Here is a 17,070-nt window from a genome sequence, read left to right as displayed (position 1 = left end):
TATTTTGTAACAATTAACGTAACATTTTTATTGTTTGAAGAAGAAGGATATTTCTATCTACCACAAAATAACTTAATGAGTAATTTTTACAGTAAATTTACGCAGTCATGCCTAATATTGAAAATATGACAAACCTGAACTATGGCCATATAACTTAATATAATTTTCATTGATGGCAATTGATTTTTTTATTTGCATTGGCAACACTGCAAAACATATGTGATAATAGAAGCAGAGAAAAAAATTTGCTAGAAGACATTTCACGTGTAGGGTTCAATTAGATTTCTGTAGAAAAAAAAACTAAAAATATATTATAAAACAGACTTGCCACAAATTTTGGTCTAAAAACATTTGATTTTACGCCTGCCTTTTTAAAATGAGTGATGATTATTTGAGTAAACCCTTGTCATTGGCACCAACCACGGGAAGTAAGTATTCTTGCTATGAAGAAAGAGTTCGCATAGCTATCTGCGCCGTTTCATGTTACATCATGCAATTGATTGTTTGGTGGATTATCGAATTGATGAATCAAATATTTATACATTCTGAAATGTTTTTGAAGGTGACGAGCCCAAAACATCATCGCGTTTCTCAAATGTTACTTCGGCGTCGACTACGTTCGGTGCACCAATTTCACCATATCTAAACTATGACCCGCGATTTTTGCAACAAGCCCAGCCGGAATTCATCTTTCCTGAGGGTGCTACCAAACAAAGAGGTCGCTTCGAATTGGCCTTTTCACAAATTGGCAGTTCTGTCATGGTTGGAGCTGGCATTGGCGGAGTGGCTGGTTTCTACAATGGTCTGAGAACAACAAAGGCTTTGCAACAGACTGGAAAACTGTGGCGGACACAGTAAGTTATAATATCCTGTGCTTAGTGACTATGATTTTGTGATTTGTGTGACTGTATGTGGTTTTCATTAGGATGCTCAATCATGTTATGAAACAAGGCTCAGGCACAGCCAACACATTGGGCACATTAGCTGTAATGTATTCAGGTTTTGGTGTACTGTTACAAGCTGTACGCGGTGAAGATGACGATATCAATACAGTGGTGGCTGGTACCGCCACAGGTTTACTATACAAATCTACAGGTGGGATATTTTGATTTCTACCCAGTAAAGGTGAAACTTTTTAACGAATTTTCTTTTTAGCCGGTTTAAGGAAGTGCGCCATTGGCGGTGCCGTAGGCCTGGGAATCTCTGGCCTCTATTGTCTAGCTCAGTTGGCTAGAGCGAATGCCGCTTCGAATGGTAATTCCGGCATGAAATTCCTCTAAGCAAATATGCCATAATTAAGCTTTTCTTTTTATACAATATCTGGTCCTTATTTTCTTCTAGGGCTTTGAATAAGTCTTCATTACAAAATAGCAAATAAGCGATTTTCTTTATCTGAGATATGATCTACACATTGCAAATGTTTTGCTTCTCATTAGTAGCAACTGTTTTAGAATAGCCTTAAATTTAAGTTATGTTGAGTTGACTCCAAAGCAAAACCAATGGGAAAATAGACATACGCATAACAAGATCAAAACAGAAAAAGATTTCAGTGTTGTACAATTTGCTACGAAATTTCGAACCACGAAATTCTCATGTATTTTTTTTGTACATTTTATGTTAATATGAGACATTTTTAATATAAGTTACCTCTAACATGTAAACATTTTATTGAAACTTGTAATAAGTTTTTTTTTTGTTAGAAATAATAGATTTCACAAATACAATAATCTAAAAAAAATAATGAACAAATTATGTATGTTTGAATTGGGAAAATTACGGACGTAGCCAATTTATATCAAAAATGGTCTTATTATGAAAAAAAAACTATTGACAAAGAGAAAACAATATGATAACTAGTTTATAAAAATATAAAAAAGATGACTATGTATTAAATTTTATTTATTTATAAAGTTATTGAGATCAAAAGTTGATTGCTTATGTGGTGAAAACCAAATTGATTCGATTTGCCATAAAAAGGAAACACATTTCCATGTAAATATAAAAAATTAAATATTTTTGAAATTCATTGTTGAGTTGAATAGAACACCACATTTAAGATGACGTTCGTTTTATGGCAAACAGAAACGATTTAATTTTCCTTAAATACCAACTCATCTTTTTAATATTCAAAATTGAATAATTTTATATTACAAGACATAAATAACAACTTTTCATCTTCATCGTCATTTTGTAATGCCGCCAGTCGGCGTTCCACATATAATGTAGCCACATTACAAATCGTCTCATGTGCACAAAGGCTGGTGGGCGGCGCTGTTAAATATTTATATGCCAATTTGCGTAGATATTCGTAGGGTGTACGATTCCAATATTGATAAATGTTTCCATTTCTTGCTATCAACGGTTCTTTGAGATAAAAACTTAGCTGTTGTTCGAATGCCAGAAAAATGTGTTCGCTGCTATTGTTACTTGCAATAATTGTGGAACTGTCGTGGGCTTCCCATAGATCGGAAGTATTGTAGAATTTATAATTGTTGGTGGGAGGCAGGGAATTAAACGAAGGATTCATGACGCTTTCCTCATCTTCTATGTTGAGGGATATTCGTAGATTGTGTTTCATTTCCGAGTGACAGGATGCCAATTGATTCTCGGTTAAGTAACGCATTTTAAAACGCGGATCTAATAGTGTGGCAATTATTAAAAATGACGTCTGATGGACAAAGGCGAAATTCACATTTAAATGTTGTTTTAATTTCTGTTTCATAAACGACATTTCCGGTAGATCGCCTGACTTTGGCTCAAACTTGGAATTTAGCATCGTCAACAGAGGTATTACCAAAGATGCACACGCAGCCTCCGAATTAATATCTAACCAGGCTTGATACAGTATTTTCAAAATCGTTAATAGATTTTCTATTTGTTGCCACTCATAGTCGGATGGAATCTTGAGATCACCATACTGCTGTGTATACAATTCCAAGGCTGGCTTTTGTTCGTATATTCTCTGCCACATTAGAAATGTTGATGTCCAACTGTCATGGGTGTCCAGTAAGAGTTTTTGTTGCGCCAAACCACAAATTTCTTGACATTCGTGCAAGTTAACCATCGACTGGATATTACTATCGAAATGATCTGCTATGCTAAAACATTTCCTCTTAAGAATCTCCACACTGTCTCCAAATAAAATATATTCCTTTATGACTTTCTCCAGCAGAAAGGCAGAGCACTGTAATGCGCTAAACCATTCAGCAGATGATTGGTCATCATTTTCGGTCGATGATACATTGACATGGACTTTCTCCACAATATTAAATTTACGGCTCAAATCCAAAAGATTTGATTTGGATGATGTAGTTGTTTGTGGACTCATGTGCAATACCACCATATGTTTTTGGTTGTCGTGTAAAAAGTGTGCGGATATAACTTCAATGCGGCATGTTTTTGTTGCATCTAACCAGTCGGTTGTTGTAAGAGTTACCCACTCGGCTTGTTCCAATGAAGATATTACTTTTTTCTTTACAGCTGCATATGTTTCGGGCATCAAGGTACTCCTGTAATAGTCCTGTGATTTGGGAACGTATTTGGTGGGTCGACTAGGATCTCCTATATTTAAACGTTTAAAAGCTTCTCCTTCTACTGTGCTAAACGGTAACATATCTACCACAAGTAGATCTAATATGGATTTATCTATACGCTTGCTTAGAGCAATGTCACCAGGCCGCGTTATGGGCGTTTTGTTTTCTTCAACCGATAACGAAAAACTCTGATCGGATTTTGCAACAATAATATTGGCTGGATGTTCTTCGATCTCTTCTAAAGGGTCCTGTACAATTATTTCAATGGTATTATGTTGTTCCACATCTTCCGTCTCAGAGTATTTATCCATTTTTGGTTTTCGACCCGGTTTCTTTTTCTCTCTAGGACCCTCTATTGCCTCCTTACGCTCTTTCAGTCTTTTCCGTTTAGCACGTCTTTTCAAATTTACATTTTGAGTTTTGTTCTGTACGTATTCCTGTTCAAGAGCGTGAAAAGCGGAATATTCACTTGGATGTACCTTTTCCAAGTGTTTTTTAATGCTGGACACTGTTTGATTTTTCGGCAATGAACTGCCAAGGCTCAACTCTTTCATACAAACGATACATGTTGCTGTGCCCTCGTTGCGACGAAAATAATTCCATATCGGATTACCAGAGGAAGCCATTTTTTAGTAATATTATTTTTAAATAATTGTATTTGGAATTTCAATTATTTGAACAATACAAAACATTGAACGGCGATTTGGATGTAAACAAATAAAATATAATAGGGATATGTAAATCGATAAATTGTCACAGAATAGGAATGCGTAATTCGTTTTTGTCGATAACATACAATTGGCAACGTTAATAATTTCCAAAAAATTTACTTTTTTCAAATATACCAGTATATAGAACAATTTAAATTTAAGAATTTAATGTATTTAATGAAATATTTTAACAATAATTGATATTTTCCAGAATCTGCATGGTTTGGTTTGTTTAGATTCAATTTAATATGTTTGTATTAAATTTAACATCTTCTTGACAGTTCATTGACCAACAAACGGTTAATGCGACTATCGTATTGAATATGCCTTGCTCAGCTGTTTCTTTTATTACATACTTATCGACTGTGTGAAAATTTGAAATTATTTCCAATATAAGATTAATAGATTTAAAAAGTGAATTTATAAACAACAAATGTTGTAAAAGTAATGAAGTGTGAAACGGATTCCAGACACTGGCTTTTAATCAAAGAACAATCGGTAAGCTAAACAGACCCGTACAAAAAAATGTATGGTTATGTCCTTGCGAAATAAAATATGTTCCATTCGAAGCAATTTCATTTGGTACAAGTTTATTTTCAATTAAAACCACAAAAATTACGCTGTGTACATTTAAATTCAACTAAAATATGCTTAAATATATAACTTTTAATTGGCACAATTATTTAGCACTGATTTTTTTCAAATAAAAACTATATCCCATTTTCGCATTGGCATTATATTATCACAAAACAAAAAACGAATTTAGTAATCCAAACCATCTGAATCCATACCGGTTAGAGCCAATACTTTTACACCTGATTTTACATCCAAAATATTATTGGCAGGAGCTTCACAGCTTGTATCCATGGTCGAGCAAGTATGACAATGGCAAGAAACAGCCTCCAAATATTCATAGCGACGGGCTTCTTCATCAGCCTCCGGATGGCAATTACCTAAAATGACAACAGCCGGTTGACGGGTGGCATGGACACAAACTGGATGGAAGGAACGTTTGTAGGGAAATTTCCAATCAGATATTTCACTAGAATCACAATGACCCCAGCATGCTGATACACTGACATAGTCCCAACATTCCCTTCCCTTGGAATCAGTCTGGGTGACACGATACGTTAGCTGCTTACGATGACAACCCAAATGACCATTTGGTGGAGAACCGCCACTGTTAATTGGCTGGGGCGGTAATACATCCAAAATCTGAGCCAATGTTCCCACCGACCACAGCGTAATGAAGAATATTCTGAAAAGTTGTACAATTATTACAATAATTCAAAGCGAAGGAAATATTAATTCTATTACAGATTTAGACAACGCATTGTATCCGTGGCCGTCCTTACAAACTTCGAAAACAAACTGAAAGTGACTTGTTGCTTTCAGTTAACGTCTATATTTATACCCAAATCGCCGCCAAGCAAGTATTGAGTATTAGGGGGGTTGATTGCATTGATGCGTGTGAGTGTGTGTTTATGTTGCAAAAGGATAATTTCACATGTACACGGATGAATGGATCTCTGACGTTATGTTTGACTTTTTGTACGAGTGTTTATGCATCCTGATTTGAAATTAATATTTAAAATTTTTCTTTTGGTTATAAAAAACTTTTATGTGTTATTTTTCCGTGAAGAAAATAATATGAAGAAATCTAAACTGAATATTCAATGAAATTAAACAATTGCAAAGAGGGGGAGAATTGCGTCACAATATTTCAACATTTCTATTTTTTTCCTTAATATTTTGTTATAGGGAAGTAAAAGATGGAAATAACTTTTGTTTGTAATAACTTTCAATTTTTATTATTTAATTGCAGTATTTTGGGTTGTGTTCTTACAATTTTTATCATTAATTTTTAAATATTGCTTTAACTTTCTTTATTTAATTTTGTTTTTTCTTCTTATTTTTTAGCCTAAAAATAACATTTAAAAAGAAATTGTTATTCAAGGTAAGTTTATGTCTAATTTTTATAATATTCCAAAATGTAAAATAAAAAAATATAACACGTTTTCCTTTCTCCGGGTTAAATGATTTGTACTCGTATAATTTTTATAATTGGAATGAATTGAATTTAAACATCTTCTTTGGATAACTTCTTTACAGTCCAATAATTATACTTGATTATGAGTAAAGATATTCATCTTATTTCTGAAATATTTGTATTGGTACCAAATACTTGTGGCCTTTTCCTTTGATTATTTATGATATTTTCTTGTGGGTTATGTTCTACGTCTTATTTCATGATGGGAACCCAATCTCTGGGTTCTGATTTGATTGCGAAAGCGACGATTGTCCGGTAGTGGCTCAATTACATGTTCCTCCTCGTCGGACAATTCATTTTCATTCTCATTCGGCGATTCATAATCCTCCATAATGGAATCTTGTATTGTTTCCACCGAAGCATTTGAGGATGTCATACGTTCATCTCTGGTCATGGCATTGGCTAGCAAACGTTGTCGTCTCTCCTCCATTAGACGATCACGTTCCTTGTGTATATAATCTCGTATATTCGGTAAACCTGCGACGTTATTGGCCGTTAATGCTGAACGTATTATATTCATATCGGTGGCCTCCATCCATTCATCTGTTTCGGGTACATAACACTCGGTGTGTGATATTGTGGATACACCATTAAATCCCGCTATGGCAAATATCATATCGTCAATAATTTCCAAACCAAAATTACTACGGGAATGATTCATTTCACGTATAAACGTCCAGGTTTGTGTTTCGGGATTATAACGTTCTCCCGTAGCGAGACGTGATGTACCATTAAATCCACCAACAACATATATTTGACCACGAAATGCAACACATGATACACCGGAACGACGTTGATTCATATTTGGTATACGTGTCCAAGTGTTAGTGTTGGGATCGTAATATTCAGCACTGTCCAAACACTCTTGACCATTAAAACCACCTGAAGGGGAAGGAAATAAAAATCAAATTGTAACGTTTCTTAATAGGTTTCTGACAGAGGTTATGGGAACATTTGTAAAATTCTAAACAAGCTTTTATAAGGAACTATTATTTGGGAGATATGCAGGTATTATATTGTATTAAAGATCTCCTTAAGCGCATATAAGGATCCACTTTTATCTTTTTCCCTTCGTAAACATTATAAGCTGTTAATTTTATTTCCTCCCCTCCTTTCTTACCCGTGGCATATATTTTGCCATTCAGTGTACAGGCGCTTGCGTCAGATCTTTGCATATTCATGGGCGTTATAACGGACCATTGATTTGTCTTGGGATTATAGCGTTCCACTGTATTAAGACGATTATGACCATCATAGCCGCCAATGGCATAAATTAAACCATTCAACTCGGCCACACTGACGTAGCAACGGCGACAATGCATGGGAGCCACCTAAGACAAAGAAGATGCCACGATGAAATTCAAATGACAATTAATGTTTATTTGTCTACCTCTTTCCATGTCTTCTTGATGGCATCAAATACCCGACAAGTATTAAAATATTCCAAACCATCATAACCTCCAATGGCATATATTTTATAACCTATAACAGCTGTGCCATGATATGCCCTAGGACCAGCTGGATCTTCGGCCGGTATATTGACCCATCTGTCGGCCCGTGTGTCATATGTTTCTATGCAGGCCTTGGATGTGCCACCACTCCAGCCACCTATGGCAAATATAACCTCGTGTGGTAAACGTGGCATGGCCAAGGGTGGTGTGGTCAACTTTATGCGTGAGAAGGGCATAAGAAAAGGACAATACAATGATGAGCTAAAAAAACACAGCATCCGATCAGTTAACATACCTCTCCTGATGTGGGATTTATTATATCCAAATCATACATGAATTTAAATGTTTCCACAATCAAAGGCTTTGCTTCTTCACATTGCAGGACGTATGGATGTTCCTTGACCTCCTCCATAAAACACTGAAACACACACACCCACACAGACTCATACATAATCCATTTAATATTTTGGAATGTCAAAATTCATTCATACCTTGGGAGTCATTAAACCCAATCGAACACCCTGCATTAATTGGGCCACATGCTGTTTGCGGTTTTCTGGATCATGATCAATCCATTTAATACACAATTTCCATACGTTATCTTCCTCTCTGGTATTCAGTTCATCGTCATTGATGACATCATAAAAGTCCTTTAAATTCATTTGCAATAAATCCCTATTTTTAGATGCCACCTCAATGAAATGCCGCAACAGATAATTTCTAGCCTTGGCATATAAATCGTTGAAAAAACGAAATCTGCTTAACGAACGAACAAAGTGGAAATAGGAAATACATCAATTAGTTAGGGATTAAGGTATGTATAAAGTAGTTGTGCACCTCTGGTAGGGATGTGTGTTCGCACATGTACTTGAGTACTTACCTTGCAAACCCCATTATGCTGACACAATTTTCCGCTGTTAGCATTTGTGCTAAATATTGTTTGCACATTTTCACCAATCCCGAGATACCGACATAATCGGCTGATATTAATAGTTGATGAACATTATCGTCGTTGATGGAGCATTTTCGTAAATATGCATAGTTGATGATTTCCTCCATGATGCTGAAGCTAACACCTGGTATGTGAACATTGTGATTATTTGTCACTGGGTTGTTGGCGGTATTTGTTGCTGCTCCTGTTGTGGTAAACTGAGCTCTGTTGGGGGAAAGAACATTTCAATTATTTAATTATTAATAAAATGCTATAAATAGATTTTCAACATCGGTTTATATCTGCCTCCCGATAGTAACCTTTTCTTTCGTATTTTGTGCAATTTAAAATTTCTGAAATCAGATTTAGGAAAACAACTCACCGGAAATATGGACTACAGGCGCTCATTATTGCCCGGTGGACATTGAAAGTTCCATCGGCCACACTTATTACCGCATCACAAAGTAAATTGCTACAACGCAATTCATTTAGGGTCTGCAAGGCTTGTTCACTCACTGAGCCTGCCAGCTTCGTCGCTTCTCTACCAACTTCCACTTCCATATCTTCATCCATATCAACATCAGATAGAACACCTTCATCATTGCTAACACTTGCATTATTATTTTGAAGAACAGCCGTTACCCTTTCACGATTCATTTCAATTTTTTTGGATTTATTTACCCGAACACGTAAAATTTGCACAATTAATTTTGAATAAAAAAACTGAGAATTTTGTAAAATTATGATTTTTTTTAAAGTCTTCCCCTTCTTTGGATTTCCCTCTCGCTTAGCTGATTTCAAATGTTACGTCTTTATTAGATTTTTTGGGAACACGCAAAGATTTGATTTACTGGAAATCTTGAAAAAATGCGTTTTTTTAACTTAAATTAATTATTAAAATATTAAATATTTTAAATTATTTTCCCCCCAAAGAAAGGAAAATATTCACAATTGATTGACTTATAAAAATAACATAGAAAAAATATGTCCCAAAATAGAAATAATTTTTAATGCAAAGTTGCACAAAAAAAGTAGTAAAACCAAAAATTCTAATACATGTAAAGAGGTTTTTTATAGATCTGTAGTGAAATTCTGTAACTTTATTCGGTATTACCGACAAATATCGTTGAAATTAAAACACATATTTTAAAATGTAAATATTAAAAATGTTGTTAACTTCACATCTGTCGGTACTTGTCAACTACTTCATTTTGATCGTTAAATTACCGAACATTGTCGCTAATTATCGAAATTATCAGCAATTGAAACATTGATGTATCGACAGAGGGGGCCTTATATATCAGAATTATTTACGATTTTTTATACCCTCCACCATAGACAACCCTCCACCGGACAAGCTTAAAGTCCGTCTGTCTGTTGTGAGCACTCTATCGTCTAAACGAATTAATATAGATCGCCAAAATTTTGTATAGAGTCGTCTTTTGTCTGCAGGCAGGTCAAGTTCGAAGATGGACTACATCGGCCTACGTTTAGGCATAGCTCTCATATAAGGGTAACACTCAATTTTCGGTATTTTAAGATTCTTGAGCGCTTTTCAACTGAATTCTCTGCAACTTGGTACTTTGATTTTTTTTGGGTAGCAATTTTTTTATAAATATAGGTCAATTTTTTCGGATAGCCCCCATATAACGGTACCCCACTTTTCGGTATTTTGGGGGTTCTCGCATTTTTCGGGTCAATTTTTTCGGGTAGCCCCCTTTAAGGGTACCCCCCACTTTCGGTATTTTGGGGTTCTTGGGCGTGTTTTATAACTGAATTCGCTGAAATTTTGTACTTTAAGTTCTTTTTGGGTAGCAAATCTCCCTACTAAAATTATAAATATAGGCCAATTTTTTCGGATAGCCTCCACACAACGGTACCCCCAAATTGTCGGGGTTATGATCGTACAATTCGACATTATTGGCTGTAATTTAGTACTTCGAGTTGTTATTGGGTAGCAAATCTCTCCACTAAAAATTATAAATATATGTAAATTTTTTTGGGTAGCCCCCATATAAGGGTAACCCCCTGTTTTCGGTATTTTGGGGTTCTTGGACGCATTCTAATCATTCAACCTGCGGAGGATATCGAGTTTTGAATGACCAAAAGAACAGCAACGAAACTTTTATATTCCATGTAAAAGAATGCGTCTTCTTAGTACAGAAGTATTTATTTATAATGGTTCAAATCATGGGAAATTTATAACCTCTAACCGGTAAAGAATGAATTAATGATAATGACCTATTTATATCCAATTTTTTGCACTTAATACGGTTTCGCAATGCATCGGCTAGATTCGATTGAATCGGTTATGTTCGATTCATGTATAACAGGCGATTCTTTTGAGAACTAGTCTTTGCTTCCTCCGAGAAGAAAAGTCAAAAAGAACGCTAGAACTAATATTGTTTCTATACTTCCATTTCGGAAATTAATTTTAAGACCTAATTGAAGATTTTAGTATGGCGCATTTCGGATATTGATTTTATAAGTTCAAAGATAAATGTTTGTATACAATATTTCTGAAAAAAATATATTCTCAATCATTTACAGCAAAATGCTACATGTTTCGGATATTTGGGTCATTGGCTTACGTCAGAAAGGATAATTAAAAACAGGATTTCTTTTCCTAAGAAATTTCAATATTTTCCATTTATATATTTTGCATAAAAATCGAATAATTATTTAAAATAGTTCAACGGCTATTTTAAGTAAAATAATATTACCAAAAAAAGCTCTGTCTACACTGCGCAGAATCCTTATTTCACCAATGATGAAAGTCCTTTGGCAAACATAAAAAGGACTGCAACTTGCCGAATAGCAAGTAGTGTTAATTGAACCGAGTATGTGTTAACATCTTCCTGCACAAATACAGATATTACGATTTGCTGTCTTTCGAACATTTTAACGGTTCGGTTAACGTGTCAATTACGACTTCGAATTTTAACGATCTAACAATGTTGGTTTTGCGAGTTGTCTCCTTGGTTGTATTCTTCAGCTTGTTGTGTTATGCCAAAGAAACATGGCTTCGTCCTGGTTGTCACAAGGTGGGAAATACCCGTAAAATCTCTATACCAGATTGTGTTGAGTTTTTGATCACCACCAATGCTTGTCGTGGATTTTGTGAATCGTATTCCGTGCCCTCAATGCCTTGGGGTAATGCTGGCGGTTCATTTAGACCACCAAAGCCCGTGGTCTCGGTGGGCCAGTGTTGCAATATGATGGAATCAAGGGAGGTTAGTGTTCGAATTTTGGCGCAGACACAACCAAGAGGTGATAATATTTTGGATATTTCTTTAAATATTTTTAGGTGCAAAAACGAGTTCTTTGCATGGATGGTTGGCGTAATGTTACCTTTCAGTCGGCTCTTTCTTGTAGTTGTTATCATTGCAAAAAGGATTAAATTGCTGAGGAAATAGAATACGGCAGCGTGATGTAAATAATTGTATAATAAAATATAATGTTAGATGAGCCATTTAAATTACAAAAATTACAAAAAAAAGAACTACTACAAAAAATAGCAACCGCTTACAAGTGCTATTCAATAAATCACAAAAATTACGCTGGGTAAAATAATCTCTTGTCTCTTTTATTTAATTTAAAACCAAAAACGTTAAACTTATCTTTAATATGTACACAATATCGAAGTTGTAAATTTACAATTTGGCCTTGGGCTTTTCGCCAGCACGTTCCAACAATTCGCGCATACTGGTCAAGGCCTCATCAATGGATTTGGCAAACAATTTAGCCGATGTTTCTTCATTTGATTTCCAGGCGGAACAGGCCAAAAAGATATCCGAATCTCGAGGATTATAACAGCAACCATAACCGTCATGAGTCAGGGGACCATAGCACATGAAGGCAGCATTAGGCGAAGCAACTTGTGAAGTAGAAACACGGAAGTGGGCACTCTTTACCACACCAGGCGATTGATAGAATTTCGGTATGGGTTTGTTATTTTCCAGGGCCATGAGTTTAAGACCCAACAAGTGGCGATCAACACCACGTCCTTGCAATGCCATTGTGGTATATTCACGATGACCATTGACGGCCTTTTTCAAGAGTTCAACACGGGTTTCATCGGAGCACTTTGGATCCATCATGGCTTTGGCAAAAGCCAATGATTCATTGGAACAGGAACGAATTGTTTCAGTACGTCCACCATAATAGATACGTAAATGGGCAGTTTCATATTGGGCACCAGCACATTTATGTAGTCTGAAAAATATAGAAATTCAATAAATATTTGGATTAAATAAAAGGTTTTCTATAATTGTTTGTTTTAACTGAACATGAACTAAACCTATAGGAATCTCCTTATGTATGGGAAAATATTTGAGTTTTTAAACTCTAGCACATGATTCGAAAGTTTTATTTTAAAAATGAAAACTTATTTTTCAATAGGAAAACTTATCTGTATAATTTTCGGTTGCGGTTGACGACATAACTTAAAAATTAAGCATTGAAAAATTCACCGAATGCCGTTTCCATTTACACATTTTTGGAAAAGGAAAAACAAATAAATAACATATTTTTGCGAATAGTAAACTATTTGCAAATAATTCAAGATACTTTAGATCAATACCTATTTAAGAGATTAGGAAATGAAATTTTCTTACCTATAGAAAGCATATTGCAAAGCCATTTGTACAAAACTATCAGGAGATAATTTTTGCTTCTTCAAAAAGTCCTTGCCAAATCCTTTGTATTGTAGCACACGCAATTCCAAGTCGTCCGCTAGTTTGTTAACATTTTTGGCAGCTTCGTTGAGTTTTTGCTCAAGAACAGGTGTTGGTTGATCAAATGGCAGCTTGGAAAAGGCTTCGTAATTGTCATTAGCACCATTTTCAAACTCCTGAGGATTGGGGCTAAAAAAGTAATTGAAATTAAATATATTTTAAACAAAAATAATTTGTCTACTTACAAAATCTTGTTTATATAATCAGTCATCATGGCAATAGGTTGACCCTCAGCTGGAGAATGTTCATAACAGAAGCCACTCATGCCGTTGGGATTAACAACGACCTGTAAATGGAAGAAATATATAAATTATTGATTGTTCTTGTAGTTGACATGAATGGTATTCAACATCCATTTGTGCAATTATCTGTAACAAAATTCTGGGTCACAAAAAATATTCAATATTTAATCTTCATACCCAATTGTTTTAATAATTAAAGTTAACTCTTAATAAATGGTGACTGGAAAAGTATCCAGACAAACCTTTTTAAATCATATTTTATTAAAAATATATTTATACCTGTATGGTTTTATCCATCCAACGATTGGCACTGTTTTTATCGGTACCACCACCATGAATCAATTGCAAACCTAAAACATTGTAAACCTCGTCTTGGGCGAATGGCACCACTTCATCCAACGAAACAGTGAACAAGGACTCTTGTATGACCTTAACACTACGGGCATTGGTTGGGGATTTCATTAATTCAGCATAAGCCGAGGCCCAATTGTCACGACTATCGGTGGTTAGCAAACCAATGGGAATGCCCGATTTATTCTCGGAGTTGGCAATTTGTTGTAGTTGCTCAGCCAAAACCTTGGCATTGATAATTACACCATTTTTATTATATACCGGCAACTTGAAGAACTGAAAAAGGGGATTGACAATTTAGTTTATATTGGATTGGTATTGATCGTCATTGCTTACATGATTCTTGTAGACCACAGCAATGTGCTTAGATGTGGGATGATATTCCAGAGCATCTTCCTGTGGACGAGGTATTCTACAGGTACCATACACAGCACTGAACTGTGAATTATCCAATTCGTTTTTGCCCATTTTCACCACAGGTACCTTGCCATCATCTACAACCTGTTTGTATTTAACCAAACCTTGAATGAGCTTGGCTGTGTACATATAGTAATCGGCAGACGATTTAAATTGTTGCAGGGGGAAGGTCATGCCGGGACTGGAGAAAACTGTAACTGGATCACGATATGTTAAGTAGGCGGCTTTCAGCCAACGTGGAGCCAACCAATTTTCTTGGCTCTCAGCTACTTTTTCGAGTATCTTTTGTAATTCAGCACCATCTTTCGCTTGGAATTCAGCAGCCATACGTTTAGTCTCCTCCAATTCTTCTTTGGTTAGAACAGGTTCAGCTGTTTTTAAAAATTTCGGGATTGTTTCTTCCAATTTTAAGGCAGGGAATTTTAAAAGATTTTGCCTTTTTCCAGCAGTGCTGTAATTGGCATTTTGAGGCAACTGAGCTGAACACAAAGCGGCAGATATTTTGCTGGGAACATACAAACTATTTTTGGTCTGTAAAATTAAGTTGCATTAACTTCATTTGGAACAAAAAAGTGTTTTGTTGTTTCCGCTTACCAAATTGCTCAGAACTCTACGTGTTAAAACAGGCATTTTGTCCATTGTTGTTTCCTCAGACAACGAAGTTCTACAAAAATAAACGAATTGTTATACTTGAAGGTTAAAAAATAAATATTGAAAGTAGTTGTTTTCACCTTTGATACTTGTACATAATCCCCCAAAAAGAAATAATTAGCAACAATGCAAAGTGATTATCGCTTGGTGTTTTATTTTTTGCTCTTCTTTGATAAGATCAACGACCTGTTTCGTTTCGAACTACTACTGAAATATTAACCTACTCTAGTACTTTCGCTTACGTTTGTAGTACTTCGCTCAATACCTCCGACTAGGGACGACTGACTAAAAATGTTTAAATGTTATTGAATTGATGCAGCAATCTAGCTCGCTGCTTCAATACCGCTTATCAAAATGAAAACGACATCAACTCAACAAGAAAGAAACAAAAAGTCAACCACGTAATCAAAAACTTTAAACAAGTTGGAAACTGGTATCGTTATGGAGCAGCAACAAGCCTAGTATTACCACCTATTATTTCATTTAAGTAATGCACGCAGCAATGCTAATGCAATGGGTGTGTGGCTATGTGGTGGGGGTTGGGGTAATGATGTGGCGGCGGAGGCCAGCAGAGAAACAACAGGTTTGCGGTGAAAATACACTCTTACTTTTAAAAGAAAACAAAGAGGTGGTGGTAAGAATTAATAAAAAGAGCGAATATAGAAAAATAAAAATTCTTCTCTTTAACATTGCCATCATAGAGAGAATAGTGAATTCGTAGCCCTTATGGTTCATAGATCAGCAAATAATAAATTAGTCAGTATTAACCGACTTCGGAAGCTCGTATAATGAGATTAATGAAATTCCACAGAAATAATAATCAAAGAAGACTCTAGATTTGCTATTTTAGGTTTTCGATACGATTACAGTAGATATCATGAATATATTTAAAATATCTGAATTAACAAGCAATTAAAATGTCCATTATAAAACATTTATATTGAATTCTTATTTTTTGCATTTAGTTTCCTTTTTATCCTTTTTGTCGCTTTGTGTTTTCATTAAAATTTCATGCATTTTGCTTAACGCTTCCTCAATCGATGTGGCAAATTTTTCCGAGCATGTCTCCTTATTCGAACGCCATGAAGTTACCGCCAAAAACATATCATTATCACGTGGATTATAACAACAGGCATAACCATCATCTGTAGAGGGTCCATAACTCATAAAAGCCAAATTCTTTGTGGCAACTTGTGATGTGGAAATACGAAAATGTGAACTCTTAAGATACCCAGGTGAGGTATAGAACTTGGGTATTGGTAAATTATTTTCCAATGCCATTAGCTTTAGACCCAATAAATGACGATCAACACCACGACCCTGCAGTGCCATATTGGTATATTGACGATGACCATTAACTGCCTCTTTGAGTAGTTCCACACGGGTCTGATCATTGGCAGCGGGATTCAACATGGCCCGTGCAAATGCCAGCGATTCATTGGAACATGAACGTATGGTTTCGGTGCGTCCACCATAAAATATACGCAAATGGGCAGATTCATATTGGGCAGCAGCACATTTGTGATGTCTAAAATGTGAAAATTTAAAAACCGATTTCATTTTTACAAACCATGAACAAATTCCCATACTTATAGAAAGCATATTGTAAAGCCATTTGTATAAAACTATCTGGACTTAATTTTTGTTGCTTAAGAAATTCTTTGCCATAGCATTGATAGTGCGAGACTTGCACATGGAAATTTGCAATTAATTTGTCAACATTCTCGGTGGCTTTGTTCATTTGTGCCTTTAGGCAATCCGTTGGTTCGGCAAATTCTAATTTTGAAGCACATTCATAATTTTCACTACAGCCATCTTCAAATTCTGAATTTTTAGGCCTTTAAGAAGTGTACTAAAATAAATAAATTATAGGAGTAAACTTTTTAAATATCTTACAAAATTTTTGTCAAATATTCGGTCATCAAAGCTATAGGTTGGCCTTCTGCAGGAGAATGTTCATAACAAAAGCCGCTCATGCCATTCGGATTGACAATAACC

The 17,070-nt window shown here is 35.3% G+C and overlaps 8 protein-coding genes across 9 annotated transcripts in view; 2 read left to right on the top strand and 6 right to left on the bottom strand.

Annotated features, from left to right (window-relative positions):
* The first annotated feature begins 339 nt into the window (after window positions 1–339).
* Window positions 340–1,665, top strand: LOC133337852 (mitochondrial import inner membrane translocase subunit Tim23). Of its 2 annotated transcripts, XM_061546062.1 has the most exons (5): window positions 340–428; window positions 563–854; window positions 926–1,095; window positions 1,156–1,254; window positions 1,342–1,665. In XM_061546062.1, the coding sequence occupies exons 1-5, from the start codon at window positions 377–379 to the stop codon at window positions 1,347–1,349; spliced, it is 621 nt and encodes a 206-aa protein (XP_061402046.1). In that variant the 5' UTR covers window positions 340–376; the 3' UTR covers window positions 1,350–1,665. The 2 variants fall into 2 exon arrangements, with proteins under 2 accessions (XP_061402046.1, XP_061402045.1); XM_061546061.1 differs by having other exon boundaries at window positions 1,156–1,665.
* Window positions 1,666–2,119: 454 nt separating this feature from the next.
* LOC133337863 (zinc finger BED domain-containing protein 4-like) lies at window positions 2,120–4,159 on the bottom strand. The gene has a single exon (XM_061546074.1). It carries the CDS (start codon window positions 4,157–4,159, stop codon window positions 2,120–2,122), a length of 2,040 nt encoding a protein of 679 aa, XP_061402058.1.
* An 846-nt stretch (window positions 4,160–5,005) lies between these two features.
* Window positions 5,006–5,577, bottom strand: LOC133337862 (thyrostimulin beta-5 subunit). The gene is made up of 2 exons (XM_061546073.1): window positions 5,561–5,577; window positions 5,006–5,501 (listed from the first exon to the last, which is right to left on the bottom strand). The coding sequence occupies exons 1-2, from the start codon at window positions 5,575–5,577 to the stop codon at window positions 5,006–5,008; spliced, it is 513 nt and encodes a 170-aa protein (XP_061402057.1).
* Window positions 5,578–6,471: 894 nt separating this feature from the next.
* Window positions 6,472–9,332, bottom strand: LOC133337861 (kelch-like protein 10). The gene is made up of 7 exons (XM_061546070.1): window positions 9,058–9,332; window positions 8,625–8,900; window positions 8,236–8,500; window positions 8,040–8,162; window positions 7,684–7,959; window positions 7,414–7,624; window positions 6,472–7,175 (listed from the first exon to the last, which is right to left on the bottom strand). The coding sequence occupies exons 1-7, from the start codon at window positions 9,330–9,332 to the stop codon at window positions 6,472–6,474; spliced, it is 2,130 nt and encodes a 709-aa protein (XP_061402054.1).
* A 2,291-nt stretch (window positions 9,333–11,623) lies between these two features.
* On the top strand, window positions 11,624–12,162 carry LOC133337853 (thyrostimulin alpha-2 subunit). The gene is made up of 2 exons (XM_061546063.1): window positions 11,624–11,908; window positions 11,983–12,162. The coding sequence occupies exons 1-2, from the start codon at window positions 11,630–11,632 to the stop codon at window positions 12,073–12,075; spliced, it is 372 nt and encodes a 123-aa protein (XP_061402047.1). The 5' UTR covers window positions 11,624–11,629; the 3' UTR covers window positions 12,076–12,162.
* A 166-nt stretch (window positions 12,163–12,328) lies between these two features.
* LOC133337860 (carnitine O-acetyltransferase-like) lies at window positions 12,329–15,051 on the bottom strand. Its single transcript, XM_061546069.1, has 6 exons — window positions 15,016–15,051; window positions 14,341–14,952; window positions 13,933–14,280; window positions 13,597–13,697; window positions 13,292–13,540; window positions 12,329–12,890 (listed from the first exon to the last, which is right to left on the bottom strand). Exons 1-6 carry the CDS (start codon window positions 15,049–15,051, stop codon window positions 12,329–12,331), a joined length of 1,908 nt encoding a protein of 635 aa, XP_061402053.1.
* Window positions 15,052–16,020: 969 nt separating this feature from the next.
* Window positions 16,021–16,632, bottom strand: LOC133337859 (carnitine O-acetyltransferase-like). The gene has a single exon (XM_061546068.1). It carries the CDS (start codon window positions 16,630–16,632, stop codon window positions 16,021–16,023), a length of 612 nt encoding a protein of 203 aa, XP_061402052.1.
* A 332-nt stretch (window positions 16,633–16,964) lies between these two features.
* The window catches only part of LOC133337857 (uncharacterized), a 37,688-nt gene continuing 37,582 nt past the window's right edge, over window positions 16,965–17,070 (bottom strand). Inside the window, exon 12 of the mRNA XM_061546067.1 lies at window positions 16,965–17,069. Coding sequence (XP_061402051.1) covers window positions 16,965–17,069 — 105 coding nt within the window. The remainder of the gene's footprint in view (window position 17,070) is intronic.

The sequence above is a fragment of the Musca vetustissima genome, unplaced genomic scaffold (assembly GCF_032173495.1).
Source record: "Musca vetustissima isolate MV318-11 ecotype Yass unplaced genomic scaffold, APGP_CSIRO_Mvet_v1 utg320, whole genome shotgun sequence".
In the NCBI taxonomy this organism is placed as follows: Eukaryota; Metazoa; Arthropoda; class Insecta; order Diptera; family Muscidae; genus Musca; species Musca vetustissima.
This window is presented reverse-complemented; position numbering and strand designations above follow the sequence as displayed.

Excerpts from the sequence above, each read along its gene's own strand:
- LOC133337852 (XM_061546061.1), top strand. The coding sequence starts at position 377 with ATGAGTGATGATTATTTGAGTAAACCCTTGTCATTGGCACCAACCACG. Across the intron at positions 429-562 it reads ATTGGCACCAACCACGGGAA|GTGACGAGCCCAAAACATCA; the intron begins GTAAGTATTCTT and ends ATGTTTTTGAAG. Across the intron at positions 1,096-1,155 it reads TTTACTATACAAATCTACAG|CCGGTTTAAGGAAGTGCGCC; the intron begins GTGGGATATTTT and ends TTTTCTTTTTAG.
- LOC133337863 (XM_061546074.1), bottom strand. The coding sequence starts at position 4,159 with ATGGCTTCCTCTGGTAATCCGATATGGAATTATTTTCGTCGCAACGAG.
- LOC133337861 (XM_061546070.1), bottom strand. The coding sequence starts at position 9,332 with ATGAATCGTGAAAGGGTAACGGCTGTTCTTCAAAATAATAATGCAAGT. Across the intron at positions 8,501-8,624 it reads AGCATAATGGGGTTTGCAAG|ATTTCGTTTTTTCAACGATT; the intron begins GTAAGTACTCAA and ends TTCGTTAAGCAG. Across the intron at positions 7,960-8,039 it reads TAAATCCCACATCAGGAGAG|TTGACCACACCACCCTTGGC; the intron begins GTATGTTAACTG and ends TCACGCATAAAG.
- LOC133337853 (XM_061546063.1), top strand. The coding sequence starts at position 11,630 with ATGTTGGTTTTGCGAGTTGTCTCCTTGGTTGTATTCTTCAGCTTGTTG. Across the intron at positions 11,909-11,982 it reads ATATGATGGAATCAAGGGAG|GTGCAAAAACGAGTTCTTTG; the intron begins GTTAGTGTTCGA and ends AAATATTTTTAG.
- LOC133337860 (XM_061546069.1), bottom strand. The coding sequence starts at position 15,051 with ATGCCTGTTTTAACACGTAGAGTTCTGAGCAATTTG. Across the intron at positions 14,281-14,340 it reads CTGTGGTCTACAAGAATCAT|TTCTTCAAGTTGCCGGTATA; the intron begins GTAAGCAATGAC and ends CCCCTTTTTCAG. Across the intron at positions 13,541-13,596 it reads GATTATATAAACAAGATTTT|CCCCAATCCTCAGGAGTTTG; the intron begins GTAAGTAGACAA and ends TTACTTTTTTAG.
- LOC133337859 (XM_061546068.1), bottom strand. The coding sequence starts at position 16,632 with ATGAAATCGGTTTTTAAATTTTCACATTTTAGACATCACAAATGTGCT.